Genomic DNA, 23,823 nt, shown 5'->3' with positions numbered 1-23,823 from the left:
GAGGAAGGGACAGGGGACAGATGGAGGGACGGGCAAACAGGACTGCAGAAGGGGCTCAGAGAGGCATGGATGCCACAAGGTGGGGGTCAGGACACTTGGGTTTTCTTCCTAGTAGTATGGTAAGGGCTCAGTGGATTAAAATCTCTAAGGACCTGACAAGACTCCTGGGCTCCTCCCTGGAATGTCATCATGGCCTCCAGCATGTCCCTGTGCCTCAGTGTCCCCAAGTGTCCCTACCCCAGGCCATGGAGGAGAGCGTGGCTGAGACCTAGAGCTCAGCACAAAACCTCTGCACAGCCCTGGCCCTCAGCCCCCATTTTGAAGAGCTGCCACACAGTCCCATAGCTGATGGGAAGTCACCAGCCTGTCGTTGCCTTCAGAGGAAAAACCAGCCCCAGCTCCATCTCCTGGGGCATTGCCTATGCCACAGAGGTGGGGCAGGATGATCTGCCCTGGGGCAAGAGGGAGCCTTTGACTTGCCCTTGACCTGGGCCTGGGTACCAAGGGCAGGAGCAAGGGGGCTGGCGCAGGCACGGTGCCCCCACCCACCATTCCAGCGCCAGGCTGCGAGGGCTAATGCTCTCTGGACATCAATCACGCTGTTTGGTGGCTCCCTATTAGCAGGAGCAGTGGCTGGTTAATCAGGCTGAGGGCTTCAGCTCGTTAAGCTGACACCTCTGTTGCGAGAGTGAGACATGGGGGCACGCACGGTGCCACTTATTTATTTTCTTCTTTCCCAGGGAATATATTAAACAAATTAAATTCCTGGAGTGTTGGGTCAGCACAGTCGGCTCTGCGCCTGTCCCAGCTCCACCTAGCTCAGCCGTGGGGAGGGAACCGTGTGTCCCAGCCTGCAGCAAGCCTCAGCACCACTGCAGGGTCTTGGCTCTCTCCGTGCCTCCACAGCCCCTTGCAATAAGACACAGCCCCCTTATTCCCCCTATTTCCCTCCCTGGGCTGTGCTGCGACTGTGGCTGCTTGATGATGCTGAGAGTGGTTAGTGCACGGACAGGAGATCTTGTGGGAAATTCAGACCATGATTTTGTACGGAAAGTGCCCTAGGAACCAATCTGCTGTCCCTGAACGGGCTTCCTCAGCCCCTCAGGAAGGGGAGCTGTGGAGCAGCCTCGGATGTTTTCAGGGCAGCTCCCTGTCGCAGGGAGAGCCAGGGGCTGGTTTCAGCCATAGCACCAAACCTTTTTCTTCACAATCAGGTATTGGAGACATCTGGGGTAGTGGCAAGTTGGCACAGCAAGGTCCCTCTGCAAGCAGGAGTGCTAGGAGGGAGTGCACTTACTCTCTGTAAAAAATTGAGTCTCCATCACAGGATTCCAGGAGCTGGGGATTTAGAAAAAAACACTATGCATGCCAAGAACAGCTTTCACACCATGAGCACTAATAACACTGGCATTGGCCTCAAATTGTACAGAAGAACCATGAGAACAAGGGTCTTTGCTGAAGCATTTCCTTGCACTGGACTCTCCACCTGCTTCAGCACCAGTCACCCCTTCAAAACCAAGTGCTGTCCCTGCTCAAATCCCCCAGATGATTGGGATGTCATTTCCTCGCTGTCGGGTTGATCCCCTCCACCCCAGCACTGGCTGCTCTACAGCCCTGCTCCAGGTCTGGTTAGGTGATAGGCATGGATGGAAGACTTGAAACAAGTTAGTCATTAGTCCTTGGATTTGTTCATTTATTGACCGACGCGATGCCTCCCTCCACCACCATCCAGCAAACTTTTCCCTCCCCATCCTTCCAGCAAACTCCCTGGCAGCTTGTCCGGCTCCCTTGTCCCATCCCATCCCGTCTTGTCATCCCCATCCCTCTGCAGAGCCCCATCCCTTCCACTCAACCTCTGTTCTTGAAGCACTTCTTCATTTCAGGAACGGACCTACCTTTCGCTGGTGGAAGGGTGACTCCCTGGAGGTTAGTAAAGAATTAGAAATAATTTAATTTACCTCCCTGTTCAGGCACTTTGATGAGCTGAAAGGCCCCTTGTCAGGCAGCGAATCCATCTTCCTCCAGCCTTACATCAAATTTCATTCACTAATTAGAAACTCCTGCCCCGGAGCATGCTGCCCCCACTCCAGCCACCCCTTCTCCCCACCAGCACCATTATGAAAATAAATCGTTCCATTAGCCGCATTGTTGTGGCTGTGAGGCCCAGCGCCAGGAGTTATTAGAGCAGGAGGGAGGGCGTTGGATTAAGATGAATGATTTATTAAGGAAAAGGACCCTGATTAGATTCTTACTCGTCCTCTGTGCACAGGCGCATACTCACACACCCTCATCCCGCTTCCCGGGGCACCCAGAGCCACTTGCCGAAGGTCAGTGCCGGATGGCTGCGGGGTTTCCCTCAGGGCTGTATCCTGCTGGCTGCTCCCACGGTGCTGGGAGCCCCCCGTCTTGCACCCGGACCGTGTGTGAGGTAACGGCTGATGCCTGCTGCCAGACCCCCACCACGGTCCTGCCCCTGCCTGGCCCTACATTTTGCAGAGGGTGGGGGACCATCAGCATCACCCCAGCTCTGCCAGCCTTGCAGCGGGGAGGGGATACAGGAAGGAAAAGGTGGGCTTTGGGCAGTGTGTGCCCTGTGATGTAGGAGAGGGAACAAGAGGGTGCTCCTTCAGCAGGAGGGTTGGCAGGGCTTGCTCTGGGTGGGGTGAGAAGGTGTCAGCCCCTCCATGGGTTCAGCATGCTCTCTGCACCGAGGAGATGGGGTGGGTATGGGTGCAGAGGTGGGTACTGCCCCAGGGTGCCCGTGTCCTGTGGTCCTCACAGTCCCTGTGCTGTCACCATGGGCCATGTGCATGTCCCCCTGCATGTCCCTAGAGGGGAGAGAGGTCAGGGCACAGGGACACCTGGGTGCTTCAGACACTGCCTGGGATATAAAATATCCGAGCTGGAAAGTGAGTAATTTAAGGGATTGGATGGTGATGCTGAGGGGTGTCCAAGCCCGACGGGTGAAGTGGTGGTCATGTTTCTGTCCCTGGGACAAAGGTATGTGTGCAGCAGGTGGGGGGTTGTGTGTGTTTGTCTGTCCCTGTCTGTACAGGACTCTGTGACTCCCAGAGGCAGCTGCCTGCTAAAGCACCTTCATCCCTGCCCGAGGGAAGCTGCCAAGCACAGGGAGAGGGGCTCTAGAGAGGGGCAGGGAACCCCTGCAGTGGAGGAAGGGCTCCCAACACTGCCCCCACACTTGGGTGCCGCAGCAACGTAGAGAGAGGGGCGGGAAGGGGGTGGCCGAGGGCACAGAGGGAGGTGGTGGAGAAGTTTGGGGCACAGGATGGGTTCCACAGTCCAAAGCACGTACCCTCCTGGGGCTCCCGTGGGCCAGGGCGCTGGGACCCTCACCCTAACAGCTCTGCAGAGAGCAGGGTCCTGCCCCCAGTGCAGCAGCGCTCCGGAAAGCCATTAAGCTAAATTAAGCTAATGCAAGCGAGCGTGGGAGGCTGGCGAGGGCTCCCTCTGCGGGCACCCTCAGCGTGCAGGGCTGGGTCGGGCTGGGTTGCCCTTCCTGGGCTTTTTTTTGGGCTCGGGCTATGAGTTCATCTGTCCTCGCTGGGAGGGGGATCTCCACATTCTGCTGTCCCGATGCCCTCAGATCGAGACGTTTCGGGGTGACCTCCCCCATCACCATCACAGCCTGGGCCATGAGGACCTGGTTGGACTCAGAGCTCCTGGACAATGGGGACAATCCACCTCCTTGCCTGGAGCTGTTCCCCCTCCCGGCGGAAGTTTTGGTCTTGGAGTCCTGCAAGATCCCCACCCTGCCGTCACCTCCTGCCCGCGATGCTTGAAGGCACAGTTCCCCACAAACACGAGATGTTTCGGGGTGCTGTGCTCCACTCCCACTCCCTGAGCCCCGATGCCCCCCGCCCCTCCCACCGCCAGGATCCCAGCACTTGGAGTGCCAGCCTGTGGCTGGGAGCAGGGCTGGCTGGTGCTGCCACAGCAGAAGGCCATGGAGCAAGGGACAGACGGGAGAGGCGGGGATGGGGATGGGGTCCCCCCTTGTTAACAGCATCGGACCCTGTAGTCTTTTCAAGGCTCTGAATAGGGGGTGGTACCTCTCCTCCCCTGAATTTGGGGCCGCGGGGGAGTGTTGGCGCTGGTTTAACACGCTCAGACAGGGCTGGAAGGATGCGGGGGACACACATGCTACCCCAGATGGGAGCATGTGGGGGGTTTCTCCTGCCGCCACATGCCCTCCCTCTCCCTCCCGCCCACCATTCACATGGTAATGAGGACAAATTGATGGAGAGACATCCATTGTGGTATCCTCCAGCCCTGCCCTTCTGCCGGCCACCCACCAGCATCCCCATCCATCACCACCCAACAGAGACTCTGATGGGACCCCCACACCCCCCGGGACTGGCATCCTGGGAGCTGGGACTGCTTCAGGTGCCCAGGAGATGTAGGGCAGCCTGCTGCCCTGGCTCTCTCAGGACTGAGAGATTAAGAGGGGGGGCACATCCAGGGAGGGAAGACCCCCTCCTAAATCCTGTCTGTCAGCTGGACATCATTTTGTCCTCACTAGCCTCGCCTTGAGGCTTTATGGTGCTATGGGGGAGTTAATGGGGCTTCAGGAGGGGACAGATCCCAGAATCTTATTTATGAGGGTCCTTCTTTCCTCCCACTGCCCTGGGGCTGGCCCAGAGCCAGGACCCCTCCACTTTTCTTGCTTCCACCCCAAAGTAGCCCCTCCATCACCCTGCAGCATCCTCATAACGAGGCAAAGAGCTGTTCCCCCATACTCAATACCATAAAAACCTGGGCCCGGAGGTGGGCTGCCCACAGCGCCATGGGTCACCCCAAAGGGCACCTCCTCTCCCCATCCATTCCTTGCCTACGGCCCACCCCACCCCCAGCCACAACGGCAGTCTGATTGAAATTTCACTCCATAAAGCACCTCTCGAAAGCCTGACCCCATGGCCCCCCCGGGGACCAATTTGTCCTTCTCTGTAATAAGAACCTAATTAAATTAGCTCAGCCGCCTCGCAGAGCTCTTAAATTAGCCGCGATGATGACGGCCCTCGCTGACAGCCTGCTGCCGAATTGCTCTGCACTCGCCATGCTGCAAGGTCCAGTGAAAGCCCTGGGGGCACCCTGCACCCAGCCCCCCAAGGAGTTTGGGGCAAGGTGGCTGAGCATAGGGCACACGGTCATGGGGATGGGGTGGAGCAGGGACAGGGCTGGCAAGGGGCGAGGGGACAGAGCCAGCAGTGGCTAGCACTGGGCTAAAGTAACATTGGAACCCTGGCATGCAGGGTAGGGGATCCACCTTCTCCAGGAGCACTGGGATAGCGGAAGTTGTGGTGATGGAGAGGATGGGGAAGGGTGTTCCAGCACAGCCAGGCACTGGGACAATGGGCCCAGACTGGGATGGAGAAGTGTCCCTCACAGTCCTGCAGTGGCTGTCCCTCCTATGTCCTTCCTCACTTGCCCTGTTTTCCAGGTGGTCCCAGTAACAACTTGGTCCCATGTAGGCTGGGTCACTCCTGCCACCTCTCTTCTACCCAGGGGCTTCCCACCTCCCCTGGGAATGGGGTGTGGGGAGGGAGAGCTTGCCTTTGCTGGTGGGGGCATCAGAGTGGAAACTTCTTGCTCTTAGAGAGCTTTGTCCCTGCCTGCCCTGTTTATGACGGGCACCCCTACCTGCCCTCCCCACACCAGAGCTCAGAGCGCCCACCTGGGAGACGATGGATTTATTGGGCCATGTCCTCGACCAGGAAAGGTACATCCAGTGAAGAGACAAAAATACACCTGTTGTTGGCCGCACTCACGCTCTCTCACTTCACCCTGGACAACAATCACCATAAAAACTGTGCTTTAAAATAAACTTTAAATAATTTCTGCTTTTGGTTTAAAAAAAAAAAAAAATTCCCCCCCCCAACCAAACAGCTTTCCCCCCCCCACCCGTGTCCATCTCTCCCTGCACGCGCCCACGCTGCCTCCCATCTATGGTACATACAAAGAGCAGATAAATAAATAAAGACGCATGATGCTGCAGGGGGAATACAGGTCACAGCCCCCCCTGCCCCCAGCCCCCTCACCTCTGCTAACATGGAGCCGGGGGAGGCTGAGGCTCCAGCTAGGATTTGAGGTGGGGAGCCCATGGCTGAAGCACTGATGGGACCCCCCCAGGTCCCGGGAGTGGGTGAGCAGCAATGAGTTACCCTGAGGGTTTGGGGTGCTGGGGGGGTGCGCGGGGAGGTCTGGCCAGGCAGGGTCTGGAGCATGGGGAGTTTTTTAGCTTTGAAGGGGGAAAGGCATGGCTTTGGGCTGAGGCAGCTCAGGGCGGGATGCTGGGAAGGTAAGGGAAGGAGCGTTTTCTCCCCAGCTCCGGCAGGCTGGGGCTGCAGCCCTGGCTCTCCCCACCCCTGCTCCCACCAGTGCGTGCCCATGCCTGGCTGGCACTTGCACCCTCCTGCCCACCTGCCTCCTCAACTCTCTCTCACCAGTCAGAGCCCGCCTGTGCTGTCACAGTGTCCCTGTAGGTGCACCTGGCCAGATGGCTATGGTGCTGTCCCGGGGCAGAGCTCAGGATCCCGCTCCCCAGCCTCTCGCCACCATGTCATGGGATCTCACGGACCCATGCCAGCCTTGCCTGTGCACAGGCTCCCCAGGCACACAAGGACTGGTTTTGGGTACCCTCCCTGCACCTACGGTCAGGACTAAGGGCAAGGCACTGTCCCAGTACCCGGGTCACCCTCCTCCCAGCCGCCATGTCCCAGGGGTGGGAATGGCATTGCCAGCTCTCCCATCCAGGCAAAGGGTCCTGGGACCCCTCTCTCAGAGCCTCCCTGCTGGGTGCAGCCAGGCTGGGAGCCCTCTGGAAGCAGCCTGCAGCCGTGGACCCTCTCCTCGCCCAGCTCCCCCTCGTCTATCCGACCTCCGTCGTTAGCTAGTTCTGCACACACACACACACGCAGCACACGCACACACACAAATAGCAGCATGTGGATCCAGCCGGGGGCACCCCACATCCCAGGGGGGGCCCTTCGTGCCTCACCCCTGCCCCCAGGAACAGGGGCTGAGGACGGGGCGGTGGGCATGGAGGAGGTGTGCCAGGGAGCTCCGGTGCCCTCCAACTAGGAGGTGGCTGTGCCCCGAGTAGGCAGGGCCAGAGGCAGCTCCCCATTGGGCACCCAGCTTTGAGAGGAGGTGCTGGCCCCCAGTGAGCCGCTCCGTGGCCAACACCTCCACCAGCAGCGCTGGCCGCAGCCGGGGCGCACCCTCAGCTCTCTGCCTGGGGTACTCCCAGTGGGTGGAAGCTGTCAGGGGGCAGGAGCAGCCTGCCCAGGTGGTAGAGCAGCCTCGAGTACCAGTGCATGCCATTCCCCTGCACCCCTGGCCACCCTACCAGGCTGTGGTAGAGCCGCAGTGGCCAGAAGGCCAGCTGTGCCAGATGTTGCTCCTGCACCAGGGCGAAGCACGAGGCCACCACGCCGTCCACCACCAGCGTCCCATGGCGTGTCAGCGGGGCGTAGGCTCCCACATCCCTCCGGTCCCGCACCCCCACCACCTCAGCGGGCTGCAAACCACCCCCCCCCGCTGCCACCAGCACGAAGTGTCCAGGGCGCACGCGGCTGGCGAAGGTGGGGCGGAAGCGGGTGGCAGGTGCTGAGGCGTTCTCAGACACAAAGAGCAGGTGGGTGGGCGTTAGGGCCAGGCGTCGGGGTGGCTCCCGCGTCTCGATGACGTGGAAGGAGGTGAGGGCATGGGGCTCCTTGTCCAGGAAAGCCAAGAAGTCACTGTAGGTGGGTCTGCCTGCCCCGTCCATCGCCAGCACCCGCTGGCCCGGGCGCAGTGCCGATAATGGCGTCCGGGCACCGTCCTCCAGTGTCGCCAGTGCCTGGCCGGGGAAGCAGCCCCCTGTCTTCGCAGCCGCTGAGTGCTCTGCACGGGGAGAGAGAGGACAGGAGGGTTACCCATCTGCCCGATCCCCAGCATCATGCCCCTGCAATGCACAGAGACCCCCTCATGCTGCTTGGCATTGCCCACCCGGGCATAACTCCGTCCTGTTATGACCACCAAAGTGCACAGGTCCCCTACATGCCCTCAGCCACCAGTCCAGCCTCCCCGGGCACCTGCTCCCCTAGCCAAAGTATCACTGGGGGTGGCACTGGGGGGCTCAAGACACACATGGCAGCATCTGCTCCTCGCTGTGGTGCCAGGGTGCTGGGACTACTTCGCAGAGCCAGGTCCTGAAACCTGTCTGGCAGGAGGATCTGGGCACAGCCACAGGCCCGAACACACAAGGCAGTGCCAGGGAACACCAGAAGCTTTAAAGAGAGGAGGCAGAGCCCTGAGCCAGTGGCAGGCTGAGGGCCAGAGTGTCTGGTCACACCCTGCGTGCCCACGGCATCCTCATCCCCTGCAGTGCTGGGCTTGGGTACCACCGGGAGGATGCTACAAAGAGCACAGAGTGCAGCGCCCTCCCCCAGCACCACAGCATCCCACACCCTGCACTGCAGCCCTGCTCCCTGCTCGCCCTTGCACCACTGATGCCAGCCGATCCCCTCTCTGAGCTGCAGGGTCATGTCACAGCCTGTGGCCATCATCAGGCAAAAGCCACCAGCCTCCTGGGCAGGGCTTCACTAGTGGTTGTCACAGGGTAAAGCACCCAAACTCTGGGGATTGTCCCCTGGGAAGGTCACACAGCGGTCCTACCCCTCCCCAGATGAAAAGATGCAGCAGGTCACCAAGTGTCACCAGGGGCTCATCCTGGCACTTAGCACAGCTTCTGGCTTCTCAAAGAATGGTGCTCAGCTCCCACAGCAGCCCTGGTTTCCCAAGCCCCAGCAATCCTCATCTTAGTGTCTATTTGATGCCCTCCCACCATCTCCCAGGAGCATCTCATCTAGGGTCCTGCTTCTGGCCCTGCACAGTCCCAGCCTTGTCCTCCCAGGCCCTCTCCCAGCTCCTCCATCTAATCTCTGAGTGTGCCCACCCAGATGGCACTGCCTCCCATCCTTCCCCACCCTTGGGCAGAGCCAAATCCCAGCCCCCAGGCCCATGAAGAAAGGCATCCATCTCTGGGACAGAATCCTTTTATTGTTCAGACGAGGTGCAGTGTCTGCCCCATGCCTGCCCCGGAGTCCAGGTCCCAAATCCTGCACCCCACATCCCCAGGCAGGTGGCAGAGCCAAGGGGAGGGGCTGGCAGGAGGGTGAGAGGGGCACCTGGCAGAAGTGCAGGGCCACAGGTGTTGGGCATGAAGGGGTGCACAAGTGCAGGGGGGAACCCAAGGAGACACAATACATACAACAGGCCACGTGGCCATCCGTACAAAAATAAAAGCCATTTACTAAGAGGCACAGGCAGCCCAGCTGCCCTATGTACACAGCTCTGGGGGGGTCAGGATATGCACCCCGCAGCCTCCACCATGCACCCTTGGGCTCCCCGTGGCCTTGGGTATAAATACGAGGAACTCAGAGCCCTGAGGAGCCGCTGCAGAGCGAGGGGGCTGTAACCAGCCTCCAGAAGCCCTCCAGGGCCTCAGGGCCCCACTCTGCTGCCTGGATCATGGCATCGTCTTCGATTGGTCCAGGGGAGCATCCCGCGATTCGAGAACCTCCATCCTTCTCCAGGGGCACAGCCCCACTCCTCTGGCCAGCCCCACGGCTCTGGGGTCACGGTCCTTGCTTCGGAGCCTGGCTCCACTCCTCCGGCCAGCCCCACAGGGTGCCCCGGGGCACGGGAGCCCTGGTCCTTCGCCCACGCTTTATATCTCTTCTTGGGGGGCGCGTTGCTCCCTCTCCGTGGCGTGGTCGCCCCAACTCCATCGCCGGCCGGCGTTGCGCCCGTCCTGGCATCGGCACGGGGGGAGCGGGTCAGCGCGGGGGGCCGGGCTGGCGTCTGGGGGTGTCAGGCTGCTGGCCGCGGGCTAGGGCAGTAGGACAGGCAGAGCGCGGTGGGAGCCGAGCCCGGGGACGAGGGACGCGGGGTTAGCGCCGCTGTACCGGCCCCGGCACCTCCGCGGTGCGGTGCGTGGCACACGGGTGCGTGGGGATGCCTGTGGGGGTGCGTGCGCGCAGCCACAGCCCTCTCCCCGTGCCTGTGCAGGCGCTCCGTGGGCAGGCGGGTCCCGCGGCGCGGAGCCCGTGGGCCGGCGAGGTGCCAGTGTGCGTGTGCGTGCAGCCGCCGAGGTCGCCTCTGCGCCCACGCAAACCCACGCACACGCGGAGCCCTCCTCAGCCTGTCGCGATATGGGCACGCAGGCGCCCGCGCAGCAGCACGGCGCTCTCCCGGCGTGCGGCCGGTGCCGTGCGTGGGCCGCTGCTGCCCTCTGCCGCACGCAGCCGGCGCCGCCGCTCCGGCGGGAGCTGCGCGGGGCTCGGGGCTGCCGCACCCGAGGCACGGCAGCTTCTCCCCAGGCTTGGGGGGGGCCTTGCACCCCACACAGTCCCGTCCCGGCCACGGGGAGGGCCCGAGAGCAGCCGTCCCCCCCTCACTGCACCGCACCGGGGGAAGCGAACACCGGCAGCGGCGACAGTGTCCCTCGCTCCAGATCAGCTCCCTCTGCCCCCAGCTCCGCTCCTCTCCACACAGCAGAGAGCTGATCCCAGGGCACCCTGGCCTGTCCCTGCCTGGGTGTCCCCGACTCTGGACGGTCAGGGCTGAGTGGATGCTGCTGCGACAGCAGGAGCTCAAGAGCAGCCAGCAGTGGCAGAGGGCAGGGCTGGATGGGGCTGAGCGTGGGCAGCTGGGACTGCAAGGGCAGAAGCACCGGGGACAAATGAGATGAACAGACTGAGGGGATAGGCTAGGGGAAAAGGGCATGTGGGGTGGGAAAAGAAGGCGGGTAGAGAGGGTGGGGTCAGGCTGCAGATCCATGGGAGCTAGATGGGGAATTTGCCCCATGGCACTGCTGCCCATGGGTGTGTGACACTGCCCACCCGACTGTCTGGCCCAGACAGGGAAATCAGGCTGCGAGAGCCAGCACCCCCCCAGGAGCACTTCACTCTGGCAGGTTGCAACAGGAGGGCTGACCCCCAGCCCCACTCACTGCCCCCTCCCCGACCCTTACCTGACTTGACAGAGCAGTGGATGTGTGCCTTGGACTCGTAGTAGACCCAATCGAAGCCAGCCTCCACGGCCAGGCGAGCCAGCATGCCGTACTTGTTGCGGTCCCGGTCCGAGGTCGTGATGTCCACAGCTCGGCCCTCGTAATGCAGCGACTCCTCCGAGTGGTGCCCATCCTCGTCCCAGCCCTCCGTCACCCGCAGCTTCACCCCCGGCCACTGATTCATGACGGAGATGGCCAGGGAGTTCAAGCGGTCCTTGCAGCGCTGTGGGGCAGAAGGGCAGAGTCAATTAAAGCTTTTTGGAGCGTGGGGTTAGCTGCCTGGTTTGCAGGTTGTATCCCACCATGTTTCCATGAAGCCTCTCTGGGTCCCCAGACCATTTGGCCCAGCAGAGGAAGATCTGAGAACATGAGGTGCCTCGTCCATCTCATGCCCTCCAGACTTCTCACAGTGCTTGATACTCCCTTGTTTGACACAGCATCTCCCTAGAGTATGCACTCCATCAGGGTACCCATTTCCCCTTCCATCTCTCCCCCACTTCCTGGCTCATTGAAGAACCTGTTGGGCAGCAGAGGTCAGGGTGAAATATCCTCTCTGCTCCCAGGACACCTCCCTTATGCTAGCACTGCCCCAGAGGCTCCCAGCTGACAGGAGGAGGATGTGGGAGCTGAGACCCTGCTGCCTCCTGGCTGGCAGGATCCCTTAGGGTCCCCAGACACAAACGAAACAACCTGTCCAGTCCTCAGCACAGCTTTGCTTGGTATCACTCAAGTCCTGAGGCACAAGGACGCAGCACTGGGCAGCCTCATAGCTTCATCCAGCCTCTGCTTGCGTGGGAAATGCCAAACCCACCGAAGAGCTCTGTTATGCTGGAGCAGAAGAGATGTGGGGTGAAGCCCCCCTCCACCTCTCCCTGCCACAACGGCTGAAAAGTCAGGGCTGAGGAACAGCAGCAGATCACAAAAGCCTCAGAGCTGGTGGCCACAGAGGTCACACAAGCAAGCAGACCGCACTGCCTCATCCCCCTTCTGGTGGTCTCTTGCCCCCCAGCAAGCAGAGGGATGCCAGCCCCAAACGCCTGCACCACAGCCCTCCCAGCTTCAACGCCTGCTTCCCCCAGCCACGGCGGCATCTTGGGGATGGACCAAGCCCCTGTGTGCTTGGCTTGCAAAAGTACAGCCTGCACTTCTGGCCCCTTCCCCTGCTGCAAAAGCGATGGAAAGCTAGAAAAGGTGTAGGAAAAGCAATACGGGAGCTTCTACACAAAACGAGGTGAATGGACTGGGATTGCGTAGCCTGGAAAGGAGATGCTGGGGGGTCCCAGACAGTGCTATAAAATCATGGTTAAGGACAGAGCATTCCTGGTCATGCATGAGACCAGTTCTAGGAAGCATTAAATGAAACGACTGGGCAGCAGCCTAAAAACCAGCCACCGCCGGGGACGTTTCTGTACGATGCCCAGCTCAGCGCGGGAACTCCCTGCCACGGGATGTCGTGGGTCATGAGACGCAGTCATGGCGAGCACGAGCCAGGGCTATAAAACTCCATGCTGGCTACACCCCCCAGGCTCAGAAATGTCCCAGCACTGCTTCCTCAGGGAGCTGCCCCCAAAAACCATGGGCCCTCATCTGTTCCCCAAGCACCTGCTCCCATTCAGGGGAGGTGGGTGCTGCTGCTTTCAGGGAAACCCACTCGTGGTTGGCAGGGTCTGGGCCCCGGGGAGGGCAGTGCCAGGCAGGCCTTTGCCCCACATGGGGCGGGGAGCACCTCTGCCCTCGTCCCACAGCTCCCTGGGTGTGGGGAGATAAGCCAGGAAGGTGTTGGACAAACAGTTGCCAGGTGAGGGGAGGAGGAAGAGGGAGGGGAGCGACTTTTGTTCCCGGTCAACACCACCGTGGTGCCACTTGGCACATGGCACAAGCAGCTCCAAGGTCCCCGGCCCCATGGAGACCCTGCAGAGAAGGGCAGTAAGGGGGTTCGGGGTTGGAGGCAGGTAGGGAGCCCCCAGTGTCCCCTTGCCACTCCCATGCCAGCACCTCGCTCTGGGCACCCCTCCTGCCCTCACTGCCAGCTCTTCTGTCCTCTGGGGACACCCTGCCCACACACAAACACTCAGACCCTCCAACCCCTGTCCGCAGCTGGGGACATCGCTTGCCGCCAGCCCCTGAGGCAGAGCCCCCCTTTCCTAATGGGACCCACCTGGGCTGCCTTGTCCCCTGCGTGTTCCTCTCCAAGCGCAGCCCCTGTCCAAAGGTTCCACCTTCCCCTCCCTGCCCGGGGCAGCGCCCGGCCGGGCACACAGCGGCGGGCAGGGCCCCGGAGCACCCTGCCTCCGGGCTGCCGAGACGGGTGGCTCTGCCTGTGCCTTTGGTGGCCAGCAGGTGTCAGAGCACGGGCGGGGAGCAGGTACCGACGGGCAGCGAGCGGGGAGCGACGGGCGCGGAGCGACGGGCAGGGAGGGAGCAGGTGCTAACGGGTGGAGAGCTGGCACGGAGAGGCAGCAATGGGCAAGGAGCTGGCATGGATGGGCAGGGAACAGGCAGGAATAGGCAGGGAGCAGGCAGTGATAGGCAAGGGCAAGCAGGTGGGGATGGGCAGGGAGCAGGCAAGGGGTAGGCAGGAAGAAGACAACAACAGTTGGGTATGGGCAGGGATGAGCAAGGAACAGACAGTAAGGGGCAAGGAGCGGGCATGGGCAGCAGGGAGCAGGGACAGATGGGCAGGGAGCAGGTGGGGTCGGATGCTGCCTGCCCAGGTTCTCTGCTGCCTTCACAGACAGGTAGCCAGGGACCAAGAAATCTGTGGGCATGGGCTGTCCACAAGCTCTGTGCTTGATGGGGGCTGCAGGGAGAGCCCACCTCCTTCCTACGCATAGCCCACAGGGGCTATAGCATCCTCAGGGACCAGGGGGACCATGTCTGCCCACGTGACATGGTCCCCCTCCTGCCTGGGGGTGAACACAAGGACTCACAAGGTGACAGCAAAGACGTGGAACTGCCACCTTGGCCCACAGACCCTGTAGGCCCCACACTGGGGTGGGATGTCCAAGCTCAGTCATGTGGCACTGAGCCCTGGCCATGGCTCACCAGCCCCAGCACTGCTCTGGTGTCCAGCCAGGAGGCTGAAACACATGCAAGAGGCATATAGCAGGGTTTGGGGGGAAGGTGGGTGATAACAGTGTGTGAGAGGGGGCACAACTTGTCCTGACAGCGGCACAGGTGACTGGGCACCCCCAGACCTCATGCAGGATGGGGCCTTATGCCACCACACAGAGCTGAGTGTCTCTGTGCTGTCCCATGCACATCACAGTGGAGACCCTGGGGATGTTGGGCTGGGATGAGCAGAGGTGTTCTCCCCGCTGAGCAGCATTGGCATGTCTCTCTTCTTGTGCCCAGACTGAAGACAGGACCACGTCCTGTGGGGGAAGCCAGACCCCTTTTGGGAAGGCAGCAGGTCTGGAAAGAAGGGCACAGCACCAAGACAGGGCACAGCCAGCAGTGACCCCATGGCCATCTCAGAAGAGATACGCAGGACACTCAAGTGAGACCACAGCCTCAGCACAGGGGCTGTGGATAGAGCGTGTTTGGCCACAGCTATCCCCATGCCCAGAGGCTGGCCAGGAGAAGAGAGGTCCCACAAGCATCTTCCCCCAGGTGAGGTTTCTCCCAAAGGAAGCCAAGAGTCCTGTCCCAAGGTCTTCATGAGCAATTCCTCATCACTGCAAGGATGGTCTCCATACCACTTGGGCCACCGGTGGCTGCAAGGTATGATGGCTGGGGTAGGGAGAGGCTTGGGGTTGGGACTCCATGGGGGCAGGGGGCCCGGGACATTCCTGGGCCAGGCTGCTGGGGAGAGGTGAGGCGGGCTCTGCCTCCAGCCTTATCTCAGCACCTCCGAGTGGGACCAGCGAGAGCAAACACACTGGAATTCTTGAGGAAGATGAAACGATAAAGGAAAGGCAGGCACTACCCACCCCCCCAAGCAGGCGGCATCTTCCGGCTGCCTGGGACACCCAGACCCTTGGACTTGGGGAAAGAAAACAGGTTTGAAGTGAGTCAACAGCAGTAAAAGCCAGCACACTGGGGGAAGGGACAAGGAGTTGGGTCAATGGCCTTTCTCAACCCATAGCAACAGAGAGTATGGTGCCAGAGCCATAGCTCCCAGATCTGGGGACATCTCCCACAGCCAGGGGCCACAGGACAAATCCAGGGGGCTATGGGATGGCAGTGAGCTACCAGAAGTCATGCCGCCTCCACAGCAATGGGGACAACTCCCTGCAGAGCTGCCCAAGGCACCATTGTACCCATCTGTGCATGGATGTGTGGTGGCCGGGGACCCTGCTGGGGTAAGAGCCCTCATTTGGGCACTCCAAGAAGACCAGGGAGCTTCCAGGTACCTTGCCAACAAGGGAGCAGGACAGTGGGAAGTGTGGGGCTGGTAGGTGGGACACGGAGCCCTCCCTCTTCCAGGGGTGCTGGGGGGCGCTGGCTGGGTTAGGGCAGGCAGTGGGAGCATTGTCAAGAGCAAACGCAGCCAGAAGCACTCCCTTGCCTCCAATTCAAGCGATACGATGTCAACCGCTTCCCCAGCGCATGGACCAGAGGAGCTCACCGCTTCCTCAGTATCCCTGAGGCTGTTCCCTGGGGGATGCAGGCTCCAGACCAGCCCCAGGGCTCCAGTGACCAGCAACCATGACTCGTGCAACTCCCCAGGCTTGGTGCTGCCTCACAGTGGGTCTCAGTCCCTCTGCTGCGGTCCCCAGTCTGAGAACCACCCTGGACCATGGCCCCTGCCCTCAGGGACCTGCCCCCTGGGCATGCAGGGCTGCAGAGCACCCAAGCCAGCACCCAAGCAGCTTCTCCTCCTGCTGTTACCAACGCCTCAGTCAGAAACCATGCCCAGAGTCCCCTCAGCGCCTGCCACCACGGCCATCCACGCTCACCCACCCGTCAGCCCCAGACCAGGGGGTGCAGCCATCAGTGGGGCAGCCCTGGCTCCCTCCCTGCCCCAGGAGCTCGCTCGGGCTGTAACCCAGTGCTGAGGCTGGTGGCCAGGTTTCTTAGCAAGGCCGTGCGGCTCCTTATCTGCATTCCTGAAACCCTCAGGCATTCTCCTGGCAATATTAAAACACAGAGTAACCTTCGTCCAGCATCACCCCCCGCTCCGCTGCCGTCCTCTGTCCCCCTCACCCCTCCTTCCCGCTGGCCCAGGGCACTCGTAAGCTGGCTGCAGCAGAGCATTTGCAGTAACAGGTTGTCCCTGTCCCTGAGCACAGCAAGCTGGGGGCAGCCCCCATCAGGGAGCCTTCACCATCCCACCCAAGACATGTAGGAATGGTGGGTTAGTAGGAACTAAGGCACGGCACAGGGTTTCGACAGCAGAGTGGGGACAGGGACAGCAAGGGTGCTCCTGGAGCCCAGCTTGCTGCTTTGCCCATTCCCTCCTTGCCAGCACACCGGGCTCTGCTCTGCACCGCAGCTCCAGCAGGCAGGTGCCTGCTCTGCCAGCTGCTGGGCAGAGCAGAGGGTCAAGGGCAGGATGGGTGCTGCGGGGCAGGGTGCTGCCCCATCGGGGAATAGCACAGCACAGCACTGCCGGCTCGGGGGTGGTTTGGCAGGGTGCTGCCGGATTGAGGGCTGGCGGGGCGGGTTGCTGCCAGAAAAGGGGGCAGTGTGGCATGGCTCGAGGGGTAGCAGGGCCAGTTGCTGCCACCTCAAGGGACAGTCGGACATGGGCTGGGGTACAGCAGGGCAGGCTGCTGCCAGCTCAGGGGATAGCGGGACATGGGTTGGGGGAAAGCAGGGCAGGGCGCTCCCAGTTTGGGAAGCACGAGGGCACACCTCGGGGTGCAGCAGCCATGGGTGCCGCAGGCTCCGGGGGCAGCGGGGCAGGGTGCTGTCGTCTCGGGAGACAGGGTGCTGCCGGTGTGCGGGACAGCGTGCTGTCGGCTCTGGGAGCGGGGTGCTGCCGTATCAAGGCGCAGCGTGCTGCCACAGCTCCGGGTCCGACGCGCCCAGCCCAGCCGAAGGGGCAGAGCTGTGCGGCGCCCGGCGAAGGGAGATGCCCGCGCTGCACAGCCGGCAGCCCGGGTCGGGCACCGGGATGCCCGGGGCAGGACGGGGAAGCCGCAGCGCCGGGTCCCTCGCTGCTGCCCGAGGCGAGCGGGGCGCAGGGCTCTGCCGGGCAGCCCCGGTGCCCGCAGGTGCCCGGCGCAGGGGCGGAGAAGCGGGCGGCGGCGGGGCCGTACCTGGGTCATGAGCCGGTCGGCGCCGGTGTTCTCCTCGTCCTTGAAGATGATGTCGGGGTTGTAGTTGGGCGTGAGCTCCTTGAAGCGCTCCGAGTTACGCGCGATCTTGCCCTCGTAGCGGCCGCTGGCCCCCAGCGTCTTCTCGGGGACGTTGGGGCTGAACTGCTTGTAGGCGAGCGGGATGAGCTTGCGGGGCGGGCGGCGGCGGCTGCCCACCACCCTGCCCGGCCCGCAGCCGCGCACGGCCGGCGCCAGCAGCAGCGCGCACCCGCTCAGCAGCAGCAGCAGCCGCGCCGGCTTCATGGCGCGCCCGGCGGCCCCGGGGCGGCCCGGGGGACCGGCGGCTCCGGGGGCCCCGCTAGGCTCGGCCGCCGCTCCCGCCGCCCGCCCCGGGGCTCCCCATGCGGCGCGCAGCCGGCGGGCAGGTGCTGGTGCCGGTGCCGGTGCCGGCGGCGGCGGGGCGCGGCGGCTGCCCGGCGCGGGTGCGCTCCGGCTGCCCGGTGCGGCGGGCCGGTGTCGGCCCGCTCTGAGCTGCCGTGGCCCGGCGGCGGCAATAAATAGCGAAGCGCCGTTTGTTTTGGCAGGCGAGCGGCCGCTTGCGGGGCGCGGGGCTCGGCGCTGCCGAAGCCCCCCGCAGTTTGCGCCCCGGCGGTCAGCGCGGCGGGGCTGGAGCCGGAGCCGGAGCCGCCGCTGCCTCCGCTCCCCGGGCAGGAGTGAGAGGGGAAATTGAAGAGATCCGGGACCGGGAACCGCCAGGACCGCACCCTGCCCGTGTCCCAGCCTCCCAGCGCCCTCCCTCTCTCGCCTCCTCCCCGCGGAACCTGCCCCGGGCCGCCCGCAGCCTCCTCCCCCCCGGCCGAGCCCCGCGGCCCGCAGCCCACCCCGCCGAGGGTGCCCGCTGCCACCTGCCCCCCGGGGCAGCCCCGCCGCCGGCCCGGGGGCGCGCCTGGCCCCGCCGCACGCTCCCCCCGGAGCGTCCCGCGGGGGTCCCCCGTGGCGGCGTGGGCGCGGGGTGGCACCCCCGGGGCTCCGGCCCCCGCCGCGCCGCCTGCTCGCCAGGGGCCCGGGCCTGCGGGCGGGGATCAAACAGAGCAGGGAGGCAGCTAGTTGAAATTTAACCACAATATTCTCGCTCCCCATTGTTTCCAGGGAGGCCCGATATTTCCACAACAGGATTATGGCATCTGATTAACTCGCTGAGACAACAATGAGGGGCTGGGATGGGCTTCCCCTTCTAGCTGCCAAAAGGGGAAAGTAAATACAACACCCTGATTTCAGGAGCGAGGGCTTGCAGGGCCCCCCTGGTTCTCCCCCAGCTGTGTGCCGGGGAGGCGTCTGGTACAGCTCTGCTTGCACCCCCTCTAACTCCCTAGGACCTTCCCAGGTGAGGCAGTGCCTTGGGATGCCCCTGAGCACACAACTCTCCCAGGGATGTCCCCTCACCAGATCTTTAGTGGGCACAAGGCATGGGTCACTCCTAGGGACACACAGAAGTCCAGCTCTGGCTGCAGGGCTGTGCTGGCCTCAGTGGGACCAAGCAACCTGGGCAAGAGGGATGCAGACAGGGGAGCCAGCAGCACCCATGGGCTTGAGAGATGCTGCTAGCCAGTGGCCTCATTGGACCATTTGCTTTGCAGGAGCTGCAGGCAAAGTGCAGCTGGCCAGAGGTGTGTCCATCAGGTTTTTGTACTCAGTAGCCATGCTCCATCAGGTCTTTGGACTGATGGTACACAAAACCAGTGCCCAGAGCCTCTGTGAAGTCCTGGCACTGTGCAGGGTGGTGAGGCTGTCCTGCTGCTCATGCATATGGTGGAGGAAGAGGGTCTGGCCAGCAGCCTCAGATCACCCCACTTCCACATCTCTTCAACTGGTCCTTCCGGTGGAGCATCCTTAAGGGCATCAACAGCATAGAGAGAGCAGAGGGGACATGTCACAGCACCACTCCCCATCCCTGCCCCTGGCTTTCCAGGGCTGCAGAAGGTGAACAGTTCTCTGTGCATCACAGGCACAGGAATACTGGAGCCTGGGCTATGTCCACGGGGTCCTCTAGGCTGGTTCGTACTTCCACCGAAGGAATGAGGCCAGCGCCCCAGCTTGCTTATCACTGCTACAAGGGAGTGGAGAAGAGGATCATCTGAGGTGGGGCCGAGTCCAGGGGATGCAGCACATCCCCAGGCAGAAGTGCCCTGTGGCTGCTGGTGACCAAACTCAGACCTCCAAACAACCTCTGCAGCCTGTCAGCGTGCAGCGTGTATGTCACACATGTCTATCCTGCTCCCAGCAGCTCTGGGCTGACAGCAGCCCTTACCCAGCCCTTACTGGTACAACATTCATGTCCCACGGAGACCCAGGGCTGCAGACAGGGAGCTGGGTTTGTCCTTGACAGCAGCTCCTACCCATTGCAGGGGCCCCAGCATCCTGCATGGGCTCTGGCCGCAGCGAGCTGTGACAGTGCCCTGTCACTGGGTGCAGAGTCCATCGCCTCCCCTTGCAGCAGGGACCTGCAGGGCTGGCTCTGCTCCTGCACGGGACATGGGACAGAGGAGAATGACTCCCACTCATTAACAGCTCTGTGCTGATGAAGAGCAGCCCCGCCAGGAACTGCCCCAGCTCCAAACACCCCCGGTCCTGCCCTAGCCCCACCACCCTGTGCTGCTGGCAGGGGTGGCTCTGCAGCTGGGAACGCTGCCCCAGCTCTCCGCAAACCCCTTCCAGGGGGGCTGAGGCAGACTGTGGGTCCATTGCTGCCCACAGCATCGGCATTCCCAATGCCAGCCCGTGTCCTTGCCAGGCAAAGCCCACTGGCACATGAGGCGAAGTGGGACAGGAGCCCCAGGCACGAAAGGGCAGCCAAGGCTGGGTGTATGGGGAGGTGGCTGGAGGCTGTGACAGGGTCCATCAAACCAGAGGATGAGGGGGGATTTCTGCTTGTGGGGACATTTCTGCTCGGGGAGCTGGCGGCAAGGGATGTTCGCTGCAGCAGCACTAGGTCACAGAGGGAAATTACCTTCCAGTGGAGGTGGGAGAGATGCCGTGTCCATCCCTGTATCTCATGGCATCTCCCACAGCGCTCAGCCACTCGCCCGGCCACCACACACTGCTCCTGCCTGCCTCCCGGACCTGCCCGACTCCCTCCTTCCTCTGCACCTCGGCTTTCCCCAGCACGGCAGCCCCTCTCCCTGCCCTGAGCAGGAGGCAGCATCCCACAGGGACCCCGCTGGGCTCCCAGGGCTGCTCGGGGCGGAGGGCACGGGGCTGGCCCAAGGCCCCGCAGGGCTGGCCGGAGCCGGGCGCTGCGCAGGGCGAGCGGGCGGCGGAGCCGGGCGCTGCAGTCTAGGTGGTGCTATTTCTCTATTTTTGCACTGGACGGGTTTGGGATTTTCCTCTCCCTATTCGCTGCCTTGGTCGTCTTCTTCTCCTCTCTCTCGCTTTTTTTTTTTTTTTCTTTTCCTTTTCTAAAAATACTTGACAGCGATTGAAAGGTCCCTTTAATCGAGGCCACAGAGCCCTTATTAAGGGCACGGGTCGGGGTGCTGGGCCGTGCCCGGCATAACGGCTTCATTAAACCCTGCGAAAACTAATATTTATGGAATCAAATTTATGGAGGCCGAGGCCGAACTTGTGGCCTTTAATGTGTGTCGGGAGCTCAAATCCAGCCGGCTCCAGGGAGGAGGGGGTGGGGACAGGGAAGGAGACCCCAGCGGGACAGGATGGGACAATGAGTGGTGACACTCCCCAAAGCTGGCGGCAACCTAGGCCAGGGAGGCACCAGCAGCCCCGTGCTGGAGTCTTGGGGGCTGGGGTCCCTGTAGTGGCCTGGGGAGCATTGGCAGAGCTCTTTTTCCCACTACTGTCTTCACTCTCCTGCTTTTATTTACCCCTCATCCACACTCCTGCAGCCTCACCTTCCCTTGCCTGGGGAGCAGGGTGAGTGGAGCAGGATCTGTCTCTGCAGCAGGTCTTTACCCCCAGCCCATGCCTGCCAAGGTGCTCACTCATCCCTTGGGCACAGAGCTGCAGGGCTCCCCAGGGGAAATTACTCTGCAGCAGGACAGGGCTCTTGAGCAACACCCCTGCAGCATCCCTTGGGCTGGCTCCCCTGAGCTGAGCACTCCAGGGAGAAGCAGAGACACAGCCTGGGTGCAGCTGGCAGCCAGGACGAGCTAGGGGTGCAGGTGCTAGTTTGCACCACTCACTACCCTATAGAGCCCAACAGCCACTGGCACAGCAGGATGGGAATGTATCCCCCTCCATGTGATGTCCTCTGAGCCCCAAAGGGGACAGATGAGCCAAATGTTCTCACTGGGGTGATAAGCCCTCCTTCTGCAGGTTCCAATGTACATGGGGAAGCAGCACCAAGCCCGGGCCCCACAGGATGCTGGGAGACCTGGCTTGGAACAGAGCAGCTCCCAGGCCAAGAGATGGAGCCCACACGGATGGAGCAGAGGTTGCACCATGGGACAACCTGATGACAGAAGACACATGAAACATACAGCTGCTAAACTGCTGCCCTGGTCTTACCCTGCCAGTAGCAGGACCCGCCCCGTGAGCAAGCGCCTGGCAGGGAGACCCAAAGCTGCCAGAGTAAGATGCTGGCAGATGGGAGAAGGTAGGATATGTAGCTACAGCTGCCGGCACAAGCTCCCCATCCCATGGCTTCCCCTTCCCACCACCCATCCTGCCCTGCATGCTGCTCCCTCAGAGAGGAAATATAAAAACCAACCGGCTGCTCTCACCTTGGGACTGGCCGGCTGCAGCCCACCAAAGGCCCTTTCATTCCCCTTCCACAGACACAGGGGCTGCTCCGGATGTTTTTATTTCCCCTTGCCGCCCGGGAGAGCAGGCAGTGTGACTGCGGCCGGCCCAGCCCCGGGGAGCAGGGCAGCCGGGGGCACGGGTCCCTGCCCTGGGAAAGCAGCACCACAGGCTATGGCCTGCCTGCGGCAGTGCTGCCTGGCTCTGCCTGCTGCTTTAGGACCTGGATTGGTCACAGGAGTGGGGTCCCAGCCCCCAAGGAAGTTTGTGGGGACAAGGGCTAGAAAAGGAGAGCAAGGGTGGATGGATGGATGGATGGATGGATGGATGGATGGATGGATGGATGAGTGTGGAGGGGCAGAGGTGGTGCTTTGTGTCCAGGGAGCATCTATAACTTGCTCCACAGCTGCTCCCAAGACTGGGAACTTTCAGTGCCTTAGTGGCTTGATTGTCCACTGGTCCTTAGAGGCCAGAGCATAGATTAACAACATTCACCTGCCCACTAATCCTGAGGGAGCTGCCTGCATATGGAGGGTGCCCCTTGGCACAGCCAGGCTGCCTCTGCCAACATGCTGCTGCAAGGGCTTCTCCTGGATGCAGGCACCAGCACATGGTATGTCTCCAGTGTGAGACAAGGAGAACGTGAACTCCAGGCCCCTCAACATGCTCTGCCCTTAGGATCTGGGGGTCCCCTCATGCACATGCCACCCCACATGCTGCTGCTCAGGGTGAGGCACAGCACGGGCTAGGATCTGCTGTCCTGCCTCACAGAAATGAGCTGCTGTCAGCTCCTCAGGTGTCCAGAGCTGCTGCAAGCCCATGGGACAGCAGGACTGGGCTGAGGGGGACCCAGCAGCACTGCGGGCTGGAGCCCTGCCTGGACACTATGGGCCCAGGGAGGACAAAGCAGGAGAAGAGGGAATCTCAACCAGACACAGCACTTTATTGCAAATCCACAGGAGAGCAGCCAAACCCCACAGTCCTGCCAGAGCCCTGACTGTCCCACACCCACCTGGCAGCATCTCTCTCACTCCCCCAGGTAAAGCACTGGCTCCACCAAAAGGCAGCCTGGGCAAGGACTGCACCAGGAAAGAGGTAGAAAAGAGGTTCCTGAGACACCACCGAAGAAAGGAGATGCTCCATCTCCCTGGCTGGAGACACCTTTGAGGAGACCATGACCTAGGCAGGGTCCATCAGGAGATGCAGGAGAGGAGGCAGAGGATGCATGGGTGCTCTGCACTGCCTCTCTCAGATCCTGGGGGAAGCAGAGACCCTCGGGTTGGGTAGCAGCGACCTTTCAGCTGAAGAGCCCCTTCGCTTTCTTTGGCTTGGCCTTGGCCGCAGGCACCCGGGGCTTCTGAACTGGGGAGGGGGCCGGCTGGAAGCAAAGAGGAGGCAGCGTCAGTCCCCTCCCTGGAGGGTCACACAGGATGGGTGCGCATGTGCAAACAGTGACACTCCGGTCATCCCCGTGGTGGTGTGCAAACCACACACAAGTGTCACGCTCCCTAGACAGGATGCATGGAGAAAGATGGGCTAGGAACTGAGCTGAGACCTCCAGCCCATCCCGGAAGGGTACAGGTTGGGATGTGAGGAGAGAAAGGAGGTGCAGGCCCCTGCCACAGGTACGGACGAGCTGTTTCTAGAGCTGCACTCACCGTGGTTCCCTCACTGGAAGATGCTGTTTCATCCTCCTGGGACAGAGGCAGTGGACTGGGGTGCCCTGTGGTTTCTACAGCAGGCACTGGGTCCTCGGTGTCCTCTGGTACCAGCAGGAAGAGATGCCAT

At 62.0% G+C, this 23,823-nt stretch overlaps 2 protein-coding genes across 2 annotated transcripts in view; both read right to left on the bottom strand.

The window, feature by feature from the left end:
- Positions 1-7,240: 7,240 nt before the first annotated feature.
- IHH (Indian hedgehog signaling molecule) lies at positions 7,241-17,583 on the bottom strand. The gene is made up of 3 exons (XM_086615720.1): positions 17,281-17,583; positions 11,036-11,297; positions 7,241-7,902 (listed from the first exon to the last, which is right to left on the bottom strand). Exons 1-3 carry the CDS (start codon positions 17,581-17,583, stop codon positions 7,241-7,243), a joined length of 1,227 nt encoding a protein of 408 aa, XP_086471846.1.
- A 5,705-nt stretch (positions 17,584-23,288) lies between these two features.
- NHEJ1 (non-homologous end joining factor 1) overlaps positions 23,289-23,823 on the bottom strand; it is a 55,847-nt gene continuing 55,312 nt past the window's right edge. Inside the window, exons 7-8 of the mRNA XM_086615765.1 lie at positions 23,694-23,797; positions 23,289-23,413 (exon numbers count right to left, since the gene is read on the bottom strand). Of these exons, the coding sequence (XP_086471891.1) occupies positions 23,333-23,413; positions 23,694-23,797 (185 nt within the window). The 3' untranslated portion in view covers positions 23,289-23,332. The remainder of the gene's footprint in view (positions 23,414-23,693; positions 23,798-23,823) is intronic.

Source organism: Tauraco erythrolophus, chromosome 8, assembly GCF_009769465.1.
Source record: "Tauraco erythrolophus isolate bTauEry1 chromosome 8, bTauEry1.pri, whole genome shotgun sequence".
Lineage (NCBI taxonomy): Eukaryota > Metazoa > Chordata > Aves > Musophagiformes > Musophagidae > Tauraco > Tauraco erythrolophus.
Note: the sequence above shows the minus strand (reverse complement) of the source record. Positions and strands in the feature narration are given on the sequence as shown.